We start from the raw sequence: 18549 nt of genomic DNA, 5'->3' as shown, positions 1-18549 counted from the left end.
ATTTAAAAATAAATGAAGATGGACCAGAGGCACTTAAAAATGTTGAATTCTTGTGGTTTGTCTTGTTAAGCTATAATAAAAAACAACAGTATCCTACAATACCCAATAGTACTCTTACGGGAAATTAAGGAATGGCTGCTTTTATTGCTTCCCTTCTGAGTGGATCCACCAGAGGCCAAGCATTCCCCCGATGGCTACAAAGTTCAGAATGTTTAATAGTAGCCACTGGCCAAGAGTCACTACAGGTTTAGGGGGACTTTGAGCACTTAATAGGAGAAGCTTCCAAATTTTCTTCCTTTCTCTTCTCCACAGTCTCTCGAGCATGTTGGTAAATACCAGCCCAAGTGAAAGTCTGAGGCACGTTCATGTCTGTAGGGCTCTGCGTCTTGCATTACAGTCACAAAGAAAAGAAAGTGATGTTGGAGCACACTAGCATTAAAGAGCGACTAGCGGTGAAGAGCTTGAATTGTCTTCCTTTATCCTTCGTAGCCTTAATAAACAAGGCCTACAGATCAGACCCAAAGTTCTTGATGTTTCTCTGCCCTAGTGTAAACAGCGGGTAACGCTCCTAGTGTATCCAACTTTGACAAAACTCCAAAAATATTTCATGAAAATTTTACTGGACACAAGTCAAAAACCTCAATGAGATACTATCTCATATCTGTGAAGACAGCTATTATCAAAAAGACAAGATAACAAGTGTTGACAAGGATGTGGGAAAAAGGGACCCCTTGTGGCACCGTTGGTGAGAATATAAATTGATACAATCAGTATGGAGCTTCCTCAAAAAATATAAAATAGAACTACCTTATGAATAATAATAACTTTAATAAAAAGAACTACCTGATGATCCCGCAATCCTGTTTCTACATATATAGCCAAGGAAATGAAATCAGGATCTTGAAGAGATATCTTTACTCCTATGTTCATTTCAGCATCGTTCATAACAGCCAACATATAGAAACAACCTACACAGCCATCAACCGGTGAACCAATAAAGAAAAGGTGGCGTATATATCCCAAAAAACACTATTTCGCCTTAAGTCGGTAGGAAATCCTGCCATTTGCAACACCCTGGGTGGGTCTGGAGAACATTACGCTGAGCGAAGTGAGTCAGATGCAGAAAGACAAGTACCGCACAACCTCATTTATATACTGAATCCAAACTAGTCACACTCAGAGAGCAGAGGGCAGAAAGGTAGCACCCAGGGGCTGGGGCAATTGTGCAAGTTAAGCAAAAAGAACAAATTCTGGAGATCTAATGTTTACAACAATATGACTATAGCGGATAATACTGTATTGCATATTTGAAGTTTGCCAGGAGGATAGATACATAGATATATGTCTTTCTATATATCTATATATATTTTCGTTTCAAGTTTTTATTTAAATAACAATTAGTACTGGCTTCAGGTATAGAATTTAGTGATTCATCATTTACATATCACACCCAGTGCTCATGCTAGGAAGGTAGTAGATAGTAAGTGTTCTTGCCACCACCAAGAAAGAAAGAAAATGGTAATTAAGTGAGGTGATAGGTAAGTTAATAGTGTGATTGTGGTGATTTTTTTCACAATATATACATATATCCTATCATTAAATAGTACATCTGAAATACATATATTTTTCATTTGTCAATTATATTTCAACAAAGCTGAAAAGCTTCTGCACAGCAAAGGAAACAGTCAAAAAAACAAAAAGCAACCCATGGAATGGGAGAAGATATTTGCAAATGACAGTACAGACAAAAGGTTGATATCCAGGATCTATAATGAACTCCTCAAACTCAACACACACGAAACAGGCAAACATATCAAAAAATGGGCAGAAGATATGAACAGACACTTCTCCAATCAAGACATACAAATGGCTATCAGACACATGAAAAAATGTTCATCATCACTAGCCCTCAGGGAGATTCAAATTAAAACCACATTGAGATACCACCTTACACCAGTTAGAATGGCCAAAATTAACAAAACAGGAAACAACATGTTTTGGAGAGGATGTGGAGAAAGGGGAACCCTCTTCCACTGTTGGTGGGAATGCAAGTTGGTGCAGCCTCTTTGGAGAACAGTATGGAGATTCCTCAAGAAATTAAAAATAGAACTTCCCTATGACCCTGCAATTTCACTCCTGGGTATTTACCCCAAAGATACAGATGTTGTGAAAAGAAGGGTCATCTGTACCCCAATGTTCATAGCAGCAATGGTCACAGTCGCCAAACTATGGAAAGAACCAAGATGCCCTTCAACGGATGAATGGATAAGGAAGATGTGGTCCATATACACTATGGAGTATGATGCCTCCATCAGAAAGGACGAATACCCAACTTTTGTAGCAACATGGACGGGACTGGAAGAGATGATGCTGAGTGAAATAAGTCAAGCAGAGAGAGTCAATTATCATATGGTCTCACTTATTTGTGGAGCATAACAAATAGCATGAAAACAGATTTTTAATGGAATACGTAAGACAGATGGCAAGCAAGGGCTCAACTGTAACTCCCCTTTCCTTTCAAGAAAGCATATCAAGCAAAACGAGGAAAGTAGTATTGTCACTAAGATGACCTTAAAACTGTTCAAATTAAATAAACAAAGAACAACCTCCATCACTATAACAAATTCCTTGTGACATTCTTCACAACTGCTAACAACACTATAGTGAAGCTTCACCTGGAGTGAGAAGGACACACGAGACTGTAATTCAAACTTAAGTACTACAGGATATTGAGAATTTGAAAGCCCTAGAGCTGCATGGTAGAATACAGTAGTCACAAGCCATATGAAGCTATTTATATTTTTATTTTTTTAATTAATTTGCATTAAGAAAAAATTTAAGTTTAGTCCCCCAGTGCCACCAGCCACACTTGAAGTACTCCATAACCACATGTGGTTCATGGCCGCCATATTGGATAGTGTATCTGCGGAACATTTCCCGCAGCACAGAAACTTCTACTGGATGGCACTCAGCTAAGGAATGTCGGAGAGGACCTAACGCTCTCGTTTTTAAATTTAGAAACTGAAAGCTCATTTCATTCAAGTCACTTACCCCATGCCACATAGCTAGTAATTACAGAGCCAGGACACAACCAAGACAACTAGACTCTATCACTCAGTCGTTTCCACTCTGACATTTTTTGTCACCTAGATGATATGAGTGCTAGTTTCTTGCCAACTGCAGGTCTGGGTTCTTTCGCAAGCACGCTCTCAGTTAATCCTCCCATCAACCCTATGAGAATTATAATCCTCATTATATAGAAGATGAAATTAGACTCAGCTATATAAAATATAATACTTGAGGCCACACAGCAGGTATGTGGCAGTATCAGGATTCAAACTCCAAAGCCTAGATCTTTCTACCGTGCCATATGATATAGTAGTGAAGCAAACACTCCACATTTTTAATGATCCCTGAATTTATTTTCTTTCTTTCAAATGTGTTAAAATTTAGTGTCTCATAATTTACTTTGTCAGCATTTGTGAGCAAAAGCATTCCAAGTTGGAAAATGTCAACACTTAACATTTTTGATCTGTGGAAGAGGAATAGCTTTGTGCAACTCTTCCAATCACAAACGTTTATGGCAACGGTAACAGCAGTTAACCTTCACCGCATGTTGTAGGTCACAAGCACAGAGCTAAGTGCTTCATGTGATCTCCTCTCGCTTTTATGACCACCTTGGGAAGTAAATAGTTCATCTCCATTCTACAGATGTAAAAACTGAGGTTAAGAGTCCAGCGATCTACCTCTAGGGAAAAACCTAATAAAGGAGAATTATTTACTTGTGGTGACACCAAAAGAAAGCTACATTATTTTTATTCAATATAGTGAAAATATTGAAATGAAAAATTTATTTTTCTCCTCACACTCAAGGCCCCTGTCACAGTTAGACGTGTGAACTAGGTTGTTGCCTCCTTACAGACTCTTGATTTGACATGGTCATGCTCTTTCACCAGGGCTGACTTTAGAGAAAGTCCTGAGAGCACAGGGGTATAAGGGTACTGTGGGCTAAGAAACAGAACCCAAACTAGATTTTTCAGTGTCTCTCAAGCTATAGGACCCTCCTGGGTATTCTGACTCCCTTCTGTTCATTTTTGGCCTCAGGAATGGGGAAAAAAAGAGGAAAGCAGGAAAGAGAGTGTTAAAGAGAAGAGAGAGACAGCGGAATCAGGACAAAACTGAGAGATGGCTTTGGAGACCAAATCACAAGTCCACACAGCTGTCAAAGTTGGGACATAACACGTTGTCGGGTGTGTGCATGTGCATGTGTGTGTGCGCGTGCTTGCGTGTGTGTGCAAAATACAGCATATACAGATTGTTAAGATCGAACGACCGCCTCCAAATATTTCCTGGATCATGCGATAGATCTAGTACATACCAGGGTAGGAGAGCCTTAGCTACACGGGCAGGGGTCAGCTAGGGACAGCTGGCTCTGCAGGAGGTCAGGACCGAGACTGGCAGAGACAGCTGCATGGCAGGTGCGGCACGGAGGGGGCAGGCGTGTAGAGGTGACGGTGAAATAGGCCAGTTGTGTTCAGAGACAATAGGAAGACCGGCTCGGCTGAGAGAACCGGGTTTGAACGCTCTCCCTCTCGCACTGACCACCTGTATAATTTCTGGACAAGTGACAAGAGCCTCAGTTTCCTTATCTGTAAAGACAACACCTACTTCCTGGGACTGTCGACACAGTAGGTGCTTAATAATGGCTCCCTTCCTCTTGTTGTTCTTCTTGGTTGGTAAAGAGATTTTGTGGTGGTGGAAAAGCCCATGGCAGGCCTGGCACCTGGGTGTCCCCCCACATTATCTGCTTTGCTCTACAAAAACCCCCCAGGAGAGGCTTTATTTACACCCCCCTCACACAGGACGTCTAAGTTCATGGAACTGGCTCTAGGTCACAAAGCCGGTCGGCAGCGGAGGAGGAAGGATCCAAACGCGGTCTGCCGGTGGCAAGCATCACGAAAGTTCCACCGCACCTGACAGCCACCCCCGCCACCCCCCCCCGCCACCCCCGCCGGCGGCAAGGGATGAGACCGGAGAAGCATCACGGGGAGAATCCTCACAAGACGGACTGAGAGTGAGTGGCGAGCAGCCGGGACCCAGATCCACGTCCTCATGAGCTACATCGATTTTATGGAATTCTTCTGGGTGAAGCTGATGCTTTGCTATTTCCAAACGGACCCACTCTCTGCTTCTGGTCACTCGCCTGAGAAATGGATTAAATTCAAGAACTTCGCATCCCCTGCCCCAGCTTTCTCACCTAGGCTACGGAGAACTTGGACTACGTGATCTCAGAAGTCACTTCCAGCTCTGAACTGTGTGTGGGTAGAATTTGGGATCAGAACAGGGACATCCCACCACCACCCTCAGAGCCAAGCCCCCACCCCGCCCCCCATGAAGCCTCTTACCCCACAGAAACCCTCTCACCTAAAGGGTTGTTTAATCAGAAAATTCCAGAATAGTGTCTAAATGTTCTCAAATTCTCTATTTTAATTCAAAATACAAAAACATACATTCATTCGATTTCATTCGATGCCCTTCTCCAAGACCAGATCAGATGCAGAGAGAACAGCAATTAATGACACACACAATTAACTATGTCCACAATGCATCATCTACGATTTCAGTTTGAAAACCCTTAAAATGGAAAAAAAAAGATTGCAAATAAATCCAATTGCAGAATCTCCCTGGATGTCTGTGTTTTCCCCAATCTTTTATAGTTGTTTCCCTTACACTTAATTTGACAGCAAATTTTTAGTGACTCACCTCTGCGGAGTCTTTTTAAAGTATTCGCCATAGTTTCCTTAGAAACAAGAACATTACTTCTTTTCACATTCACATTTCGGCAGTTTAATTAAACTATAAGTCAGATTTTGTCGTCCCTCTTCAGCAGCTCCTCCAGGGGCGAAACACCTTCCGGAGAGGACAAGCTCAAGTGCAGACAGGGCTCCTGCCCGCCTCTCTGACCTCGTCCTGCCCCGGACCTTGACCGCAGCCGCTGACTGACCTCCGTGAACCTCCTCAAATGGCCAGGCAAGCTCCCGCTTCGGGCTTTACCGTGGCTCTTCCCCTTCTGTGGAATTCTAGTTCCCTGGACATCCAGGCTGACTAGCATTGACAATGGCCACTTTTAGGTCTTTGCTCAAATGTCACCTTCTCGGGGAGGCCGACCCTATCGCCCATTAGCAGGAGCCACCCCCCTCCTCCAGGCGGCGTCCCTGTCTCCCCGCCCCCACCGTCTTCCTCCCTAAGGCTCGCCTCACATTCTCTCTATTTTACTCAGTAGAATTCACGCTTCATGAGGGCAAGGATTTTGTCTGTTTGTTACTGGTGCGTTCCCAGTGCCCAGAATTCCACAGCTGTTACTCCGTAAGCTTTCTTCTTGTAATCAATGTATTGTCTTTCGGACTGAATTGCAGAATTACAATAGTGAGTACATCGGGCTGGAGGAGGTTTGGGAACACACACGGCTGAGTCTCGGTAAGCAAAGAAGTCAACTGGTGGGCAAGAGGAGTGCCCTGGGGCACTGTCGCACAGCCTACAAGCCCCACAAGCCCGAGCAGCCACAGTCCCCGGAGGAGCCAGGGCACGAACCAAGGACAGCAAGGTCACCGATTAAGTGCAAACTTAATCACACAGTCTCTCCTTGAACCGGACGCCATTGGCCTCTCCGAGCCGTTGATGCTTTCGTGTTCAGATGCACAACAGCGCAGAGCAACATCAAACACAGAAAACAGGCTGGCTGGCCACTGTCCTTCAGATACGGGGGAACAATGGAAGGAACACAGGTTGGCTTGTTCTGGTCGATCCCTTAATGGTGGTTTTACCTTTAGCAAATCCCTTAAAATCTCTCTTATCCTCGGTTCTTCATTAAAAGGGGGAGAGTATAAAATAATACATGGTCTGCTTATTTCCCTCATCTACTGTGTCAGCTAGATGAATAGCTATGAAAATATATTTAAGAATTGGGGCACTGCATACAGTAAGCCATTCTCCTTGTGTTCACATGGATAGCTGACTTGACTCTAACATCTACTACAGTTCCCGAAAACTGGTGATGTATTTTATAACACTTTGAATTTTAAATGATTCCGAAAACGTATTAAAGAAGAAACACAAGGAAAAGTAGGCTTTGAAGGGCACGGAGTGAGAAAGTAAAGGAAAATCGCCTTCTCCTGAGTCTTTAATGGAAAATTAGGAGAGAAAAAAAAACATAAATCTCCAGAGCAGGAGCTATAGTACATAAGTTCAGAATCGAGAATATTACTGTGAACATCTACAATTACCCAGACTGTTGGACAGTTCAGATACTTCTCCTCTATCTGACGGCCACAAGGATGATCCAAGACGGCTTGTTAGTATCACACACGTCAGTAGCAGGTTGTGATGTAAATGACCAAACCCTCCCCGACCATTTCAGTCCTGTTTTTAGTATAGCATTTATAAAACCAAAATAAAAAAGTGGCAAAGAATGACTTGCCACACCATTTGTTGGAGTTGATGAAGTGTAGACCGTCTTTTCAATAAGGCTCTAACACATGGCTATGCACCACAGTACATTATTAATGAAAAGAAACACATGAGACTTGCATCAGCTTTTCCCCCAAGTCATGAGGACATTAAATTCAAAATCAACTCTACCCTACATGGCAAAAGTTCAGAGATAAAATGTTAAGTTGCTTGTTATTTACAAAAACTATGTAATTCAAAGCCACAGTCAGGAATCCTCCACATCGTACTCCATTCCATGCTTGTACTTTGGGCGGGGCTCAAAGAAAGCAGCAAATGCAACGGGAAGATACACAAAGCTGTGCCCCATTTCGTATCTGACAGGGGAATGGGATCTCATTTTCTTTCTGATCCAAAGAACACAAAGGACAGCCATGAAATGGAAATTGTGTTGGGTGCTTGAGCTTCTTCTCCAATACCTGAGTATTCAAATGGAACTAATTCACTCTGGAAAAGGTATTAATTAATTGAGCATGATTGTGCCAAAATGAGGGATAATCCTCAAACTGTGAGGAAAAGTAAACACATTTTTATAATGATAGGGTCACCTCACTCACTCAGCAACCCCAATCCAGCATTTTACATTCGAAAGAAATAAAGCAAATATAGGAAGGATAACCTACCGCCAACAAGGAACCCTGATAGACACAAGCACCTGTAGGGAAAAACAAAACAAGAATTAAAAGGAATGCAAAACAGACCAGCAGGCACTGCCCCAGCAGACTTGGGCTAAAACCCCATCTACATGCATCACAGTCTGCAAATTGTGCTTTTTCCAAAATCTGAAAAGCTCGAACATTCTGCCCCTTCGGAAAATAACCCCGTACAAGACAACAACACTTCTTGGACACGCACGAGGGAAAGCATCATTAAAACTTACTATTTGAATTTTAAAATAAATGTATTTATAATGGCATGCTGTGTGTGCAGTGTGTATTTTTCTATGTGATAAATCAGCAAAGCCTCCCTCATCCAGTTCTGATTTACGTATCCCGGCTTCGCTGCCACTCTTTGTTTACACAAATCCTCCATTCCGAACCAAGAGGCCAACTTGGCATCCGGCGGTCAGACTTTCATATCTCCATCCCTTTGCTCATTTTTTTTTTTTTTTCCTGCAGGAGACACCCTGGGTCTATTCAAGTTCCTTAAATTTGATCCCATCTCCTTCGTGAATTTTCCAGCCCCACAGCTTTATGTCCTTTCCCCTTCGCCTTCATAGCACTCCGAGCCTACATCATCCATTCCTTCTCGGAAACTTCCTTGCGACACTGTTGCTAAGCCTGTGAAACTGTTGCGTCTACCCCACTACCGCATCTACACAGTCGCTCGGCAGAGGGACTGCTTCTCCTTCTTTGGCTTCCCTAACTCTTCACCTAGTAGGCAGCCGCTGAGGTATCTGGGTGATTATCTATTTCTCGCCTTTCACACAATACGTTCCTCGTCAGGGATGTTACATTTAACAGAGAGACGTGCAGACTGTAGTTACTTGGAAAGAACTCTTCTCTTGGGCTCTTGAACTCCAATACCCTTTTCACCTTCTTTTCACTCAGTATTTCTAATAGACTGGTTATGAATTGATACATCTTTACATTTTCCATTCAGTAAGCATCAAATAAAAAACAACAGAAATTTCTTAGAAATGGAAAAGAAGGTTAAATGTGAATGGAACGCCTATAGTTTCTGAATCATAAAATGAATCTTTTCAAGTGTTATATCTGAAAACAATGTAAAAGTGCAATCTTAATTTTAAAAAACAAATTCATTTTCAACCAATCTTTGAACAACACAACAGGTGTTTTGTTTGGTGGTTTTTTTTTTTTTTTTTTTGCTTGTTTTGTTTTTACCTAGAAACATGTGGGTAGTGTGCTAGCAGCTACTCCCTCTGAAACTGAACCTACAAAACAGATTGGAATAGCATACACAAACCACAGTGGAAACACATCCTGACAACAGGCCACACTTGGTGTCCAAAAAGGGAAGGACACATTTTACTATAGTGCTTCGTTTCCAACAGATCATTCGTGAAGTCTTAAAAATAATAACTTCTTGGGAAGGGACCGGTCTGCCTCATCCACCAATAATGGAATCAGGAACAATCTTCAAAGAAATGAGATGACTATTTACACTTGTGATCTGAATCAAAGATCTCTATGAGCAAATTTATTGGAATGACTTTGGTGCCCTTGACATTCAAACAAGAATAACTTGAGATAAAACCTTGGGAGAAAATTTCTCTTCATTCACACATGTCTCTGAGAAATACTTAGTATTCCAGTCTATGGTATGTCATAAGGGAAATATGTATGTATATATAAATGTATATAATAATCATATATGATACACATGTATATACATAAAATAGTCATATAAAGATCAATTGATATATATTGACAAAATTCCATTTCTACATTGAAGAAATATCCAACTACCCACATCAAAACCCATCCCAGGGGAGTGGGACAGAGGTTATAAACCCACGGGAACGTGAGAACAAGGAAGCAACACCGAGCGTGGTACCACCCTGGGCTGGGCCGAGCCTCTGCGAGAGGCTCCAGTCAAAACGGCGTGCAACTGCGGAGAGAGCCCATCATTAGCAGAAGGAAAGCACTCAATCTGCGTCGCTCTATGATGTACAATTCCAAAAGAAATAAGCTTTGCCTTCTGAGGGCTTTCCTAAAATGGAACAGCTCTACCGGGAAGGCAGCTGCACGAATGTCTCCACTCACACGGCTTCCGAAACCTCGCTTCTCCTCCCTCGAGAAAACAGAGCATTCCGGCGTGAGGCCCAGCGCGCTCGGACATGCATCTCCCCCCAGCGCCGGCCGCCGTCCTCCAAAGCAGGCGGGTTTCTCCCGCGCAGGGCACGGGCACGCCCCAGGCCCAGTGGCCCGCGCAGCTAGGAGGTCATGGCAGGGGGGCTGGGGGCAGCTTCTGGGTCTGCACTAGAGCAGAGGCCTTTTCTCCAAGTGACCCACTCCCACAACGTGGAAACAAAGTTCCTCTCCGCACTCATGGCTTTTTTCTAAAGGCGGACAGCTCTATGAGAGGTCGAGATTGATGCCTTTACTTGCGCTTCCAAGGAAACTCCAGCTCAAGGTGAATTCTGACAGAGGGGGAGGGTCTGGGAAGAGAAAGCGGGCTTCTTCAAGAGAAAATTGGAAAAATAAAAGACAACAGAAACTAGAAGCCTCTAACCCAAGAACTTCACCGGTTTTAAGGCGCAGAATACAACTGAGATACTGCGTAATTTAAATTCCAGCTCAATGTGAAAAAAAGTGCAGTAAGTTTTGCAGGGGTGAAGGGGTCCCATCCAGCGGGGAGAAGGAAGCGGGGGTCCTCAGCTCTCCCTGCTAGTGGCTGATCGCAGTCTCGCCGGCCACACAGGCCAAAGGTTACTTCCTATTCATTAAACTAAGTGTCTATTTTAAAGCCCCTTTTCACATTCTCACATGCTCCTTTAGGAGATACTTGGATGAAATCTCAAGTTTTCAGAGAAAATGTGAACTCTAATTTGCACGAGTTCTCACTTCCAGAAACTCTTCACTACAGAAATCATACCTGGTAAACGGAGTCAATTAGAGAAGTTAAATCCAAGAGCCGCAAAACATCAGCTGGAGTGGGACATGTGGCCAGAGATACAAAGGGGTTGGGAGAGCGCGGTACCGCAAAAGTATGACTCATCGTGAACAAACAGCCACGAGTTAGCATTTAAATGTTCACGCTTCATGTTGTGTTCTAATTCAGCATATGGTGTCTACACCATGGAAGAGTTAAAATAGAATCATTTTCTGGATGGACAGGACAGCTCATGTCCGGATTATTGTAAACCAGGATTCAGATCAATTAACAGAGCCGTTACAGTGAAAACGGGCCAAGTGATTCTGAACTACTCTGGGATCTGGCACACAGCCGCGACGTCACCATGTGGTGTCCTCCTCCCTTCTCCGGAGCTATGTGGGGGAGGGTACTTAGGACTACTTGTGTCGGAGCGAAATTGAGGGATATTGCCACTTGAGCCCATAACCATGAATACAGATGGCTCTGGTGTCACTGAACAATGTATGCAGGATCTAATCCCCAGAGGAGAGCAGAAATGGAAATGTGACAATACACTTCTTCATTTTCACTAGCAGGAAGTTACAAAAGCCCAAAGTGCAAGTGTTCAATATTGGGAAGCCCACCAAGGACCCGTGTTTACATACCCCTACTTCTACTTTACTGATATTAACAGTTACTGGGTGTGCAGACTTTTTCAGGGCAGGTAGTATGTGGTCCGCCTACCAGACATAACCACACACATAAGCGCTCAATAAAGACTTGTGGAGTGGAAGAAGAGAGAGGCTATTTCCCCAGCCAATGTCTTCTCTTTACTCACCTTGGCTTTTCAAGATTAAATCTTACACAGAAGGAACTCTCCAGCCAAGAGTAGAACCAAATATGCTGATCCACCCATAAATAAAACACACTGTCTATCAAATGATCTTTTCCAACGTATTCTGTTATCGGCATTCATTTCTAGGAAAAGTCTGGAAGACTGTGGGATTGACTAAGCTGCATGAGGACTTACAGGACACAGACTAGAACTCAATTCTCTCAACCTCCAGTTTAATAATCTTTTTCTATCTCCAAGTCCCTACCTAGTGTGACTACACAGGATTTCCACAGGTGAACACAATTCAGAAACTGCTTCTCCAGAAAATGTCATGGCAAAGCTGATCTGATTTAGAAACCAGTCACATTTGCTAGAAGTTTCCCTGTGCTTCTTGATTTCATTAAGTTGTCAAATCATAGCGGCTTGTCATCTCGGCAGTATAAGACAGTATAAAAGAACACTGCCAATGATTTGCTTGTAAAAATTCATTTTTCTTTTAATAACGGACATAAAGCTCAGAACCAGAAAGTTGCAACTGACCACAGATTGGGCAGCAAATGTTGATCTTTTTTCCCTGTGCTGGATGATTAGCAAAAGCATCTTACAGCTATCCCCTCGCCAGCCGACTTCGACATTTGGCAAACGACAGAACCACAGGCCAGAGAAGTTAGGTGGTTCATTCAAGGTCATACGGCAGTTTGTCATCGAGGCCAGCGTAAGCTTAATTCAGAAGACTGATTAGGCAGTGCTCCTTCACATGACGAGTATTTTCTTAGCGCCTAGTGTGTCCTCACAGGTGACGTGGAGATGTAAGAATAATGAGGAGCCATCCTGTACCCTCAGTGAGCACACAGCTACCTGAGGAAGACGGAAACTGCACCTTTATCGATGTAATTGTAGAATTCTTCACTGGTGTTCTAGAAGCATGTATGAGATGCTCTCTGAGCACTAAGAAGAAAACACAAATTCTGCCATGGCTCGGTGAGCAAAAGTATCAAAGCGTATGTCACACCATGAGAAGCACACATGTAAATGCTTCTTTTCCAATTTCAAAAATCATTGCCAAGACTAATTTTTTAAAAAGCTTGAGGGAATCTGTAAGATCCTTCAGCTTTCCAGCCTTGACTTCAGTGCCCTTATTTTGAAGAGAAAAAGAAAATCTTGACAGAACCAAATCAAAGTTCTCATCAGGTGACAGCGGTTTTTTTTTTTTTTTTTTTTTTTTTTTTTTGCTATGGGCCTGATATCACTTACTTAATTAAATTAAGTTAAATTAATTAAATTAAGTGAGATAATGTATGTAAAGTGCTTGGCATAGTAGGAGCCAAATAAGATGTGCTCATAAATGTTCGCACTCACTCACTCATTACTAGACAAGGACCATTCCAAGCTAGATGGAAACTCTCAGACATCTATCGGTTCAATTTGTGAAATGATTCTACAATGCCCTGAAGGTGGGAAGAAACCCTAAGAAACAAAGTTTCCAAAGAATCTTTGGAGGAATAGCGCCCCTGGTGTCCTGCCCTCCTCCCCTACCAAAAGAATGTGCAAGTTCTTTAACTTTGCCCATTGTACCAACCAGTCTTCCGAAGAGCGAACCCTGCAGGCTCTTACTAATAATGGCTTCTGTGATTTCAAGAGATTTGGTTCTGAAAAACTCCATCATTCAGTTGCCCCCTGCTGAGCTCTCTGCGAGAGAAAGCACGTTTTCTGCGTTGCTGGGATGATTCTAAATAAGAAACGGCCACCACCAAGCGAAAACATGTTTCTAAGTCTCAAAATCAGAGTCAGGTGGCCTGAGTTAACTCTCGCATCTGATGTATCATTACGATTAAGCCCTGTAAGTTTTATTGTTTCCAGTATGCGCGCGCGCGCACTCATACAATACACACAGACTTCTCCAGGGCAGGACCCCTTTGGAGAAGGCTGCACAGGCCCCGGACGCGCTTCTGGGGAACGAACCTGACCCACCTGCCGGGAGAGGGCGGGCGGGCGGAACCTTTACCCCGTCAACCCCGGCACTCGGCGCGGACTTCGAGGCCAGGCCGCTTTCCCCAGGGAAACTAGCGCGGGAAAGGCAGCTGCTCTGAAGGCTGGAGGTCGACCCAAGGCAGGGCTTTGTCCTCTGCCTGGCCTCCCGCCGCCCCCAGCCCCGCGCCCCTGCTCGGCACCTTCAAGCCGCCCCCACCCCGCCGCAGGGAGAAGGCGCCGCGCCCCGCCCCGCCCCGCCCCGCCGCGGCGCTGATTTGCGGCGGAGCAGGTGAACCCCTCGCCCGCAGCTGCATGAATAATGAACCGAGTCGGGAGGGGACGCCGAGGCCCAGCGCGGTGGATTCGGCCTCTTCCCCCCGGCCCGCCGGCTCCCTTCCCCCTCTCCAACGCGCGCGGAAGGACTTGGCCGACTCCTCGGAGCAGGTGGAGGCTCCCCGCGCCGCGCTTGCCGGGGCCCGTCCTCCGCTGGCCACCGCGCCCCCGCCCCAAACTCTTAGTTCACTCGTGGATTCGTGTGTCCGTGCGCCCCCAGACTGCTTTTGCAATCATGGCGACAATTCCCTCCGACTCCTTTCTCTCCCCCAGCTCGGGGTTTTACTCGCAGGCGGGAGCCCTGGAGGAGACCCGGGAGCAGGAGGGCGAAGTAAGAGAACGAAGCTAAACTCCTATTAATCACTCCCCCCCCACCCCACCCCGAAGTGTCCGTCGCGCAGAGGCGCCTCTCCAGGCGTGTGTCCGCGCCCCGAGCGCACTCAGCCACCCGGTCACACAATCTCCCTGGACTTCACAGGGACACTGCCCGGGGCGAGCAGGAAGGGAGCGTGGCGAGGGTTTTGAGGCGCCGGATTTTACGTCTCCCAGGAGCGGGGTCTTTTCACCCAGGTAAGAGCCGCCGTTCGCTCCTCGCCGACGCTTCACGTAGTTGCTTCCGTTGGGAGCAGCGGGAAGTGGGGAAAGAGAACCCAACCTCGGGGCCGCCGCGACGGACCCCCCACCCGAATGCACTCGGGGCCGGGAGGGACCAGCTTGCGACCGGAATGCAGAACAATCGGGAGCCGGAGCCGCCGAAAGAGCCACTCGGAGCTGCACTCCCTCCCGGCCACCCCCGACCCGACCCCGACCCCCCAAAACTTCCACCCGACACACAGTGCCGTAAACCCGCTTGGCTTTTTCAACAGCAGGACCAGGATCTCTCTCGCTCTCTCTTACACACACACACACACACACACACACACACACACACGGTGGCGGGGAGGGGGCACCGCGCTCTCACCTTCGGAACGAAGAGGCAATGCTGCGAATCCCGCCAGGGCGAGGGCCACCCCGAGCCACACCTCGCAGGCACCCATAGCCGCTTCGCCGCCCGCACTGCCGGGGCGCAGCCTTCAGCATCCGAGGAGCCGCTGTCGCCGGGAACGCGGGCTCCGGCGCGCTCGGAGAGCGGCGGCGCGCGGGCGGCTGCCTCCGGGGAAACGCAGCGCCGGCCGGGCCCGGGGGACACTCTCCGGCCGCTCCGGGGCGCCGGGCCGGGCGGGGGATTCGGTCCACGCGCAGCGGGCGTGCAGGGCGCGCCGCTCCCCGGAGAAGCAGGTCCCCGACGTGGGCTGAGCTCGGGGGGACCGAAGAGGCGGTCGAGCGCGGTCTCCGCGGCGGACTCTCCGGAAAGTTCCCGTCGCCGCCGACCCGACCTCCCCGCGCGGAGACCGGACCGCTGGGCTCCCGGGTGCCGCCGCGCAGACGCCCGCGCACGTCGGTCGGCAGCGGCTTTTCAAAGTTCGCGTGACACCCCGTGGGCGCCGCGTCGGCAGAGGGGGTCGCCAGGGGCCGCGACGACCCGCCCGCCCCGCGGCTGCGCCCCGGCTCGGCGGCCGCTCGCGGGAAACTTTGCGCGGCGCCGCGGCGGCTCCCGGACTCGGCGGCGCCGCCTCGGGCTGCTCGCGAGCCTCCGCGGCGAGAACGGGGGCGGCGCGGGGGGCGCTGCTGCCACGGTCTCGCCTCCGCCCGCGCCCGGCGAGGAGGGCTGCGGGGGCGCGGCGGGCTCCCGGCGGGCTCCCCGCCGACCGCCGCCGCACGCGTGCCCGGGGCCGGGCCGCAGGGCTGAGCCGGGATCGCGGGCGCAGGCGGAGCCGAAAATGTAAATGCGCGGAGGACCGGGCCGGAGGGGCTGGCGGATCCCGCACTCCCGGCCGCGCGCGGAGAGCTCGGGTGCGCACCAGCCCGGCGCCGCCGGCTCCCGGCGTTTAAAGCTCACAGGCTCCGCCTCCCCGGCCTCCCGCGCCGCCCGCCCCGCTCCTGGCGCGGCGTGAACAGGGACCCAGAGCCTCGGAGCTTTGGCAAAGATTCCAGAGAGTCACGTGGGGAAGGGGCGACTCGGGGAGGGCGCCGCGAGGGGAGGCCGGGCGAGCAACCCGATCCCCTCCTTCGTGCTGCGGAGCTCAGGCTGCCTTTGTCTGGGGCGGGATCCGAAGCGGCCACCCCGGGGAGGCGGGAGGGGGGGGGAGGGGCGGGGCGGGAGGGGGCGGGGGTGCGGCCCCTGCTCGTTCGGGCACCGCCCGGAGCCCCACGAACCGGGTCCTCACCTCTCGCTTCCGCAGGGATCCGGGGGCACTGACACCCACAGTCAAGGGCCCTGGCGCCCTCCTCCGCCCCGCGCCGCGCCACCCCTGCAGGACTGAGTGCGTGGGGCGGACCCGATCCGGCTTGCTCGCTCCGGGACGCTCCTGCCGTCCCCCCGTGGGTTCTCCCGGCAGCCTGGGAGGACCCTGGCGGGTCTGTCCTAGGCGGGCCCTCCCGCCGCGAACGCAGCTTCAGCCTCCCAGAGCCGGGCTGTCCGCGGACAGCGCGGTCCCGCGCGGTGGCCCCAGCCGCGCCCCCAAATGCCGGCGATGGGAACTAAATGTCTGGGCCAGGCCGACTGGGGCGCGCACTTGCAGGGTGGAGGCCTTGATTCTGGTCCGGACCGAGTGACGGCAGCAATTTTTATGTTGTCAAATGAAAAGAGCGGGTCTAGGGTTCATCCTTTTACACGATGAGAATGGTTGCACCCGAGACACACTGACCGGGTTCTGACCCACCCAGCGAGGAGACGTCCGGGCTCCGTGAGCTGCCCAGAGACCGATGGAAGGGGACACTGTCCAAGCAGCTGACCCCGAGCTGTGAAACGGTGGGGGTCCTTACAAAACCCTAAAACTGGGCGGACGCTTTTCAGCATCGTTCAGTGGGTCGGCGCCGGCCGACTCCTGTATGCACCACGATTTTAGCCGGAGCAGAAACGGGAACCCCTAACAACCTGGCACTGATTTTTGAGTATTTAGAGGAACCAGGGTTTACCGCTCCCCGTCAGTCTCTCCCTGTGATGCTCTCTGGAACAGGGTCTGTGTATCATCTCTGTATCCCAAACACATAGTAGTAGATGCTCATTAAACGTTTGTCGAAAGAACCTACTGGGAAAAACAGTGCCTGAAAGCAGTGGCCACATCAGGTGCAGCTGGGCGACGTGACCTCCCCTCCCTAGAAAAAGATCCCCTCTCCTTTTTTATTTACTAAGTTGACATTTTTTCCATCTCATATAGTGCTATGAAAACTCAGCTTCCAACACACTCTGGCTCCCAGGTTACCACTGTTAATCCACTCCTTATAGAAATGTTGTAGCCGCCACTGACTGGAAGTAACTTAGACAATTTGTTCTCTCAAGAATTGATTTGATTTGATTTTTAAAAACCATACAGTCATGGCACTCAAAGAAGTTTCAGTAAGACATCTGCTATACTTGTGCTAAATGCAAATGTGCTACTTTTTAAAAAGGAAAGGAAATGAAGGAAGGAGAGGAAGTGGGGGGAGAACAGCATTTCCATGTTACCCCAAATTTATCATATGCTGTCTTTATATATAACCCCCCACACCCCCTCTCCCACCAACCCTGCGCAGGGGCCCACCCCTGCCTACACACTTCATCCTGCCTCAGCCCTGACTGGGTAGAAGGTGAGCGTCCCCAGAGCCCCCACTGCAAGATGATCAAATGGTTGAAAGGGTCAAACAATCAGTAATATTAGCACCTTCCACGGTGGCTTAAACTGAGATGTCAGGAGAATAATTTTTTTTAAGATTTCATTTCTTTATTTGATGGTGACAGAAAGAGAGCCCAAGGAGGGGGAGTGGCAGGCAGAGGGAGAGGGAGAAGCAAACTCCCCACTGAGTAGGGAGCCTCATGCAGGGCTCTATCGCAGAACCCTAGGATCCTGACCTGAGCTGAAGGCAGACACTTAACTGCTTAATGGACTGAGCCACCAGGAGCCCCAGGAAGATAATTATATTAGCATAACCTATTACATCATGATGGAAATTTAGTGGGCATTTTTATGGAAATGCAGCTAATGATAACTAGGTTATCTCTGTTTTAACTTAACCTCATTCCAACAACCAGGCTTTCTGTGACAAGGAGTTGGCATGTCACTAGCCAGAGTTGGGTCTGTATCTTCAGTCGTCTTCACTGACATGTCGAGATTCCACAACTTCTCTTAATGTGTCCCACGGTATCTCCTTGGGTTGTCCCTGCTATCACTAGTGACCTTGCCCTGACCCGGGTGCTGCCCCGTTTGGGGAAACACCAGCAAAAACAAAAGTAATAGCCAGCACGTGTGAAAGTAACCACCAGAGCCTAACAGTGCACACTTTCCCTC

At 48.3% G+C, this 18549-nt stretch overlaps 1 protein-coding gene across 6 annotated transcripts in view; it reads right to left on the bottom strand.

Annotated features, from left to right (window-relative positions):
• FRAS1 (Fraser extracellular matrix complex subunit 1) overlaps positions 1–15225 on the bottom strand; it is a 420039-nt gene extending 404814 nt beyond the window's left edge. For all 6 annotated transcript variants that reach the window (XM_059385668.1, XM_059385660.1, XM_059385681.1 and 3 more), the window contains exons 1-2: positions 15144–15225; positions 8130–8161 (exon numbers count right to left, since the gene is read on the bottom strand). In XM_059385668.1, coding sequence (XP_059241651.1) covers positions 8130–8161; positions 15144–15219 — 108 coding nt within the window. In that variant the 5' untranslated portion in view covers positions 15220–15225. The remainder of the gene's footprint in view (positions 1–8129; positions 8162–15143) is intronic.
• Positions 15226–18549: the final 3324 nt, after the last annotated feature.

This window comes from Mustela nigripes, chromosome 1 (assembly GCF_022355385.1).
Source record: "Mustela nigripes isolate SB6536 chromosome 1, MUSNIG.SB6536, whole genome shotgun sequence".
In the NCBI taxonomy this organism is placed as follows: domain Eukaryota; kingdom Metazoa; phylum Chordata; class Mammalia; order Carnivora; family Mustelidae; genus Mustela; species Mustela nigripes.
Note: the sequence above shows the minus strand (reverse complement) of the source record. Positions and strands in the feature narration are given on the sequence as shown.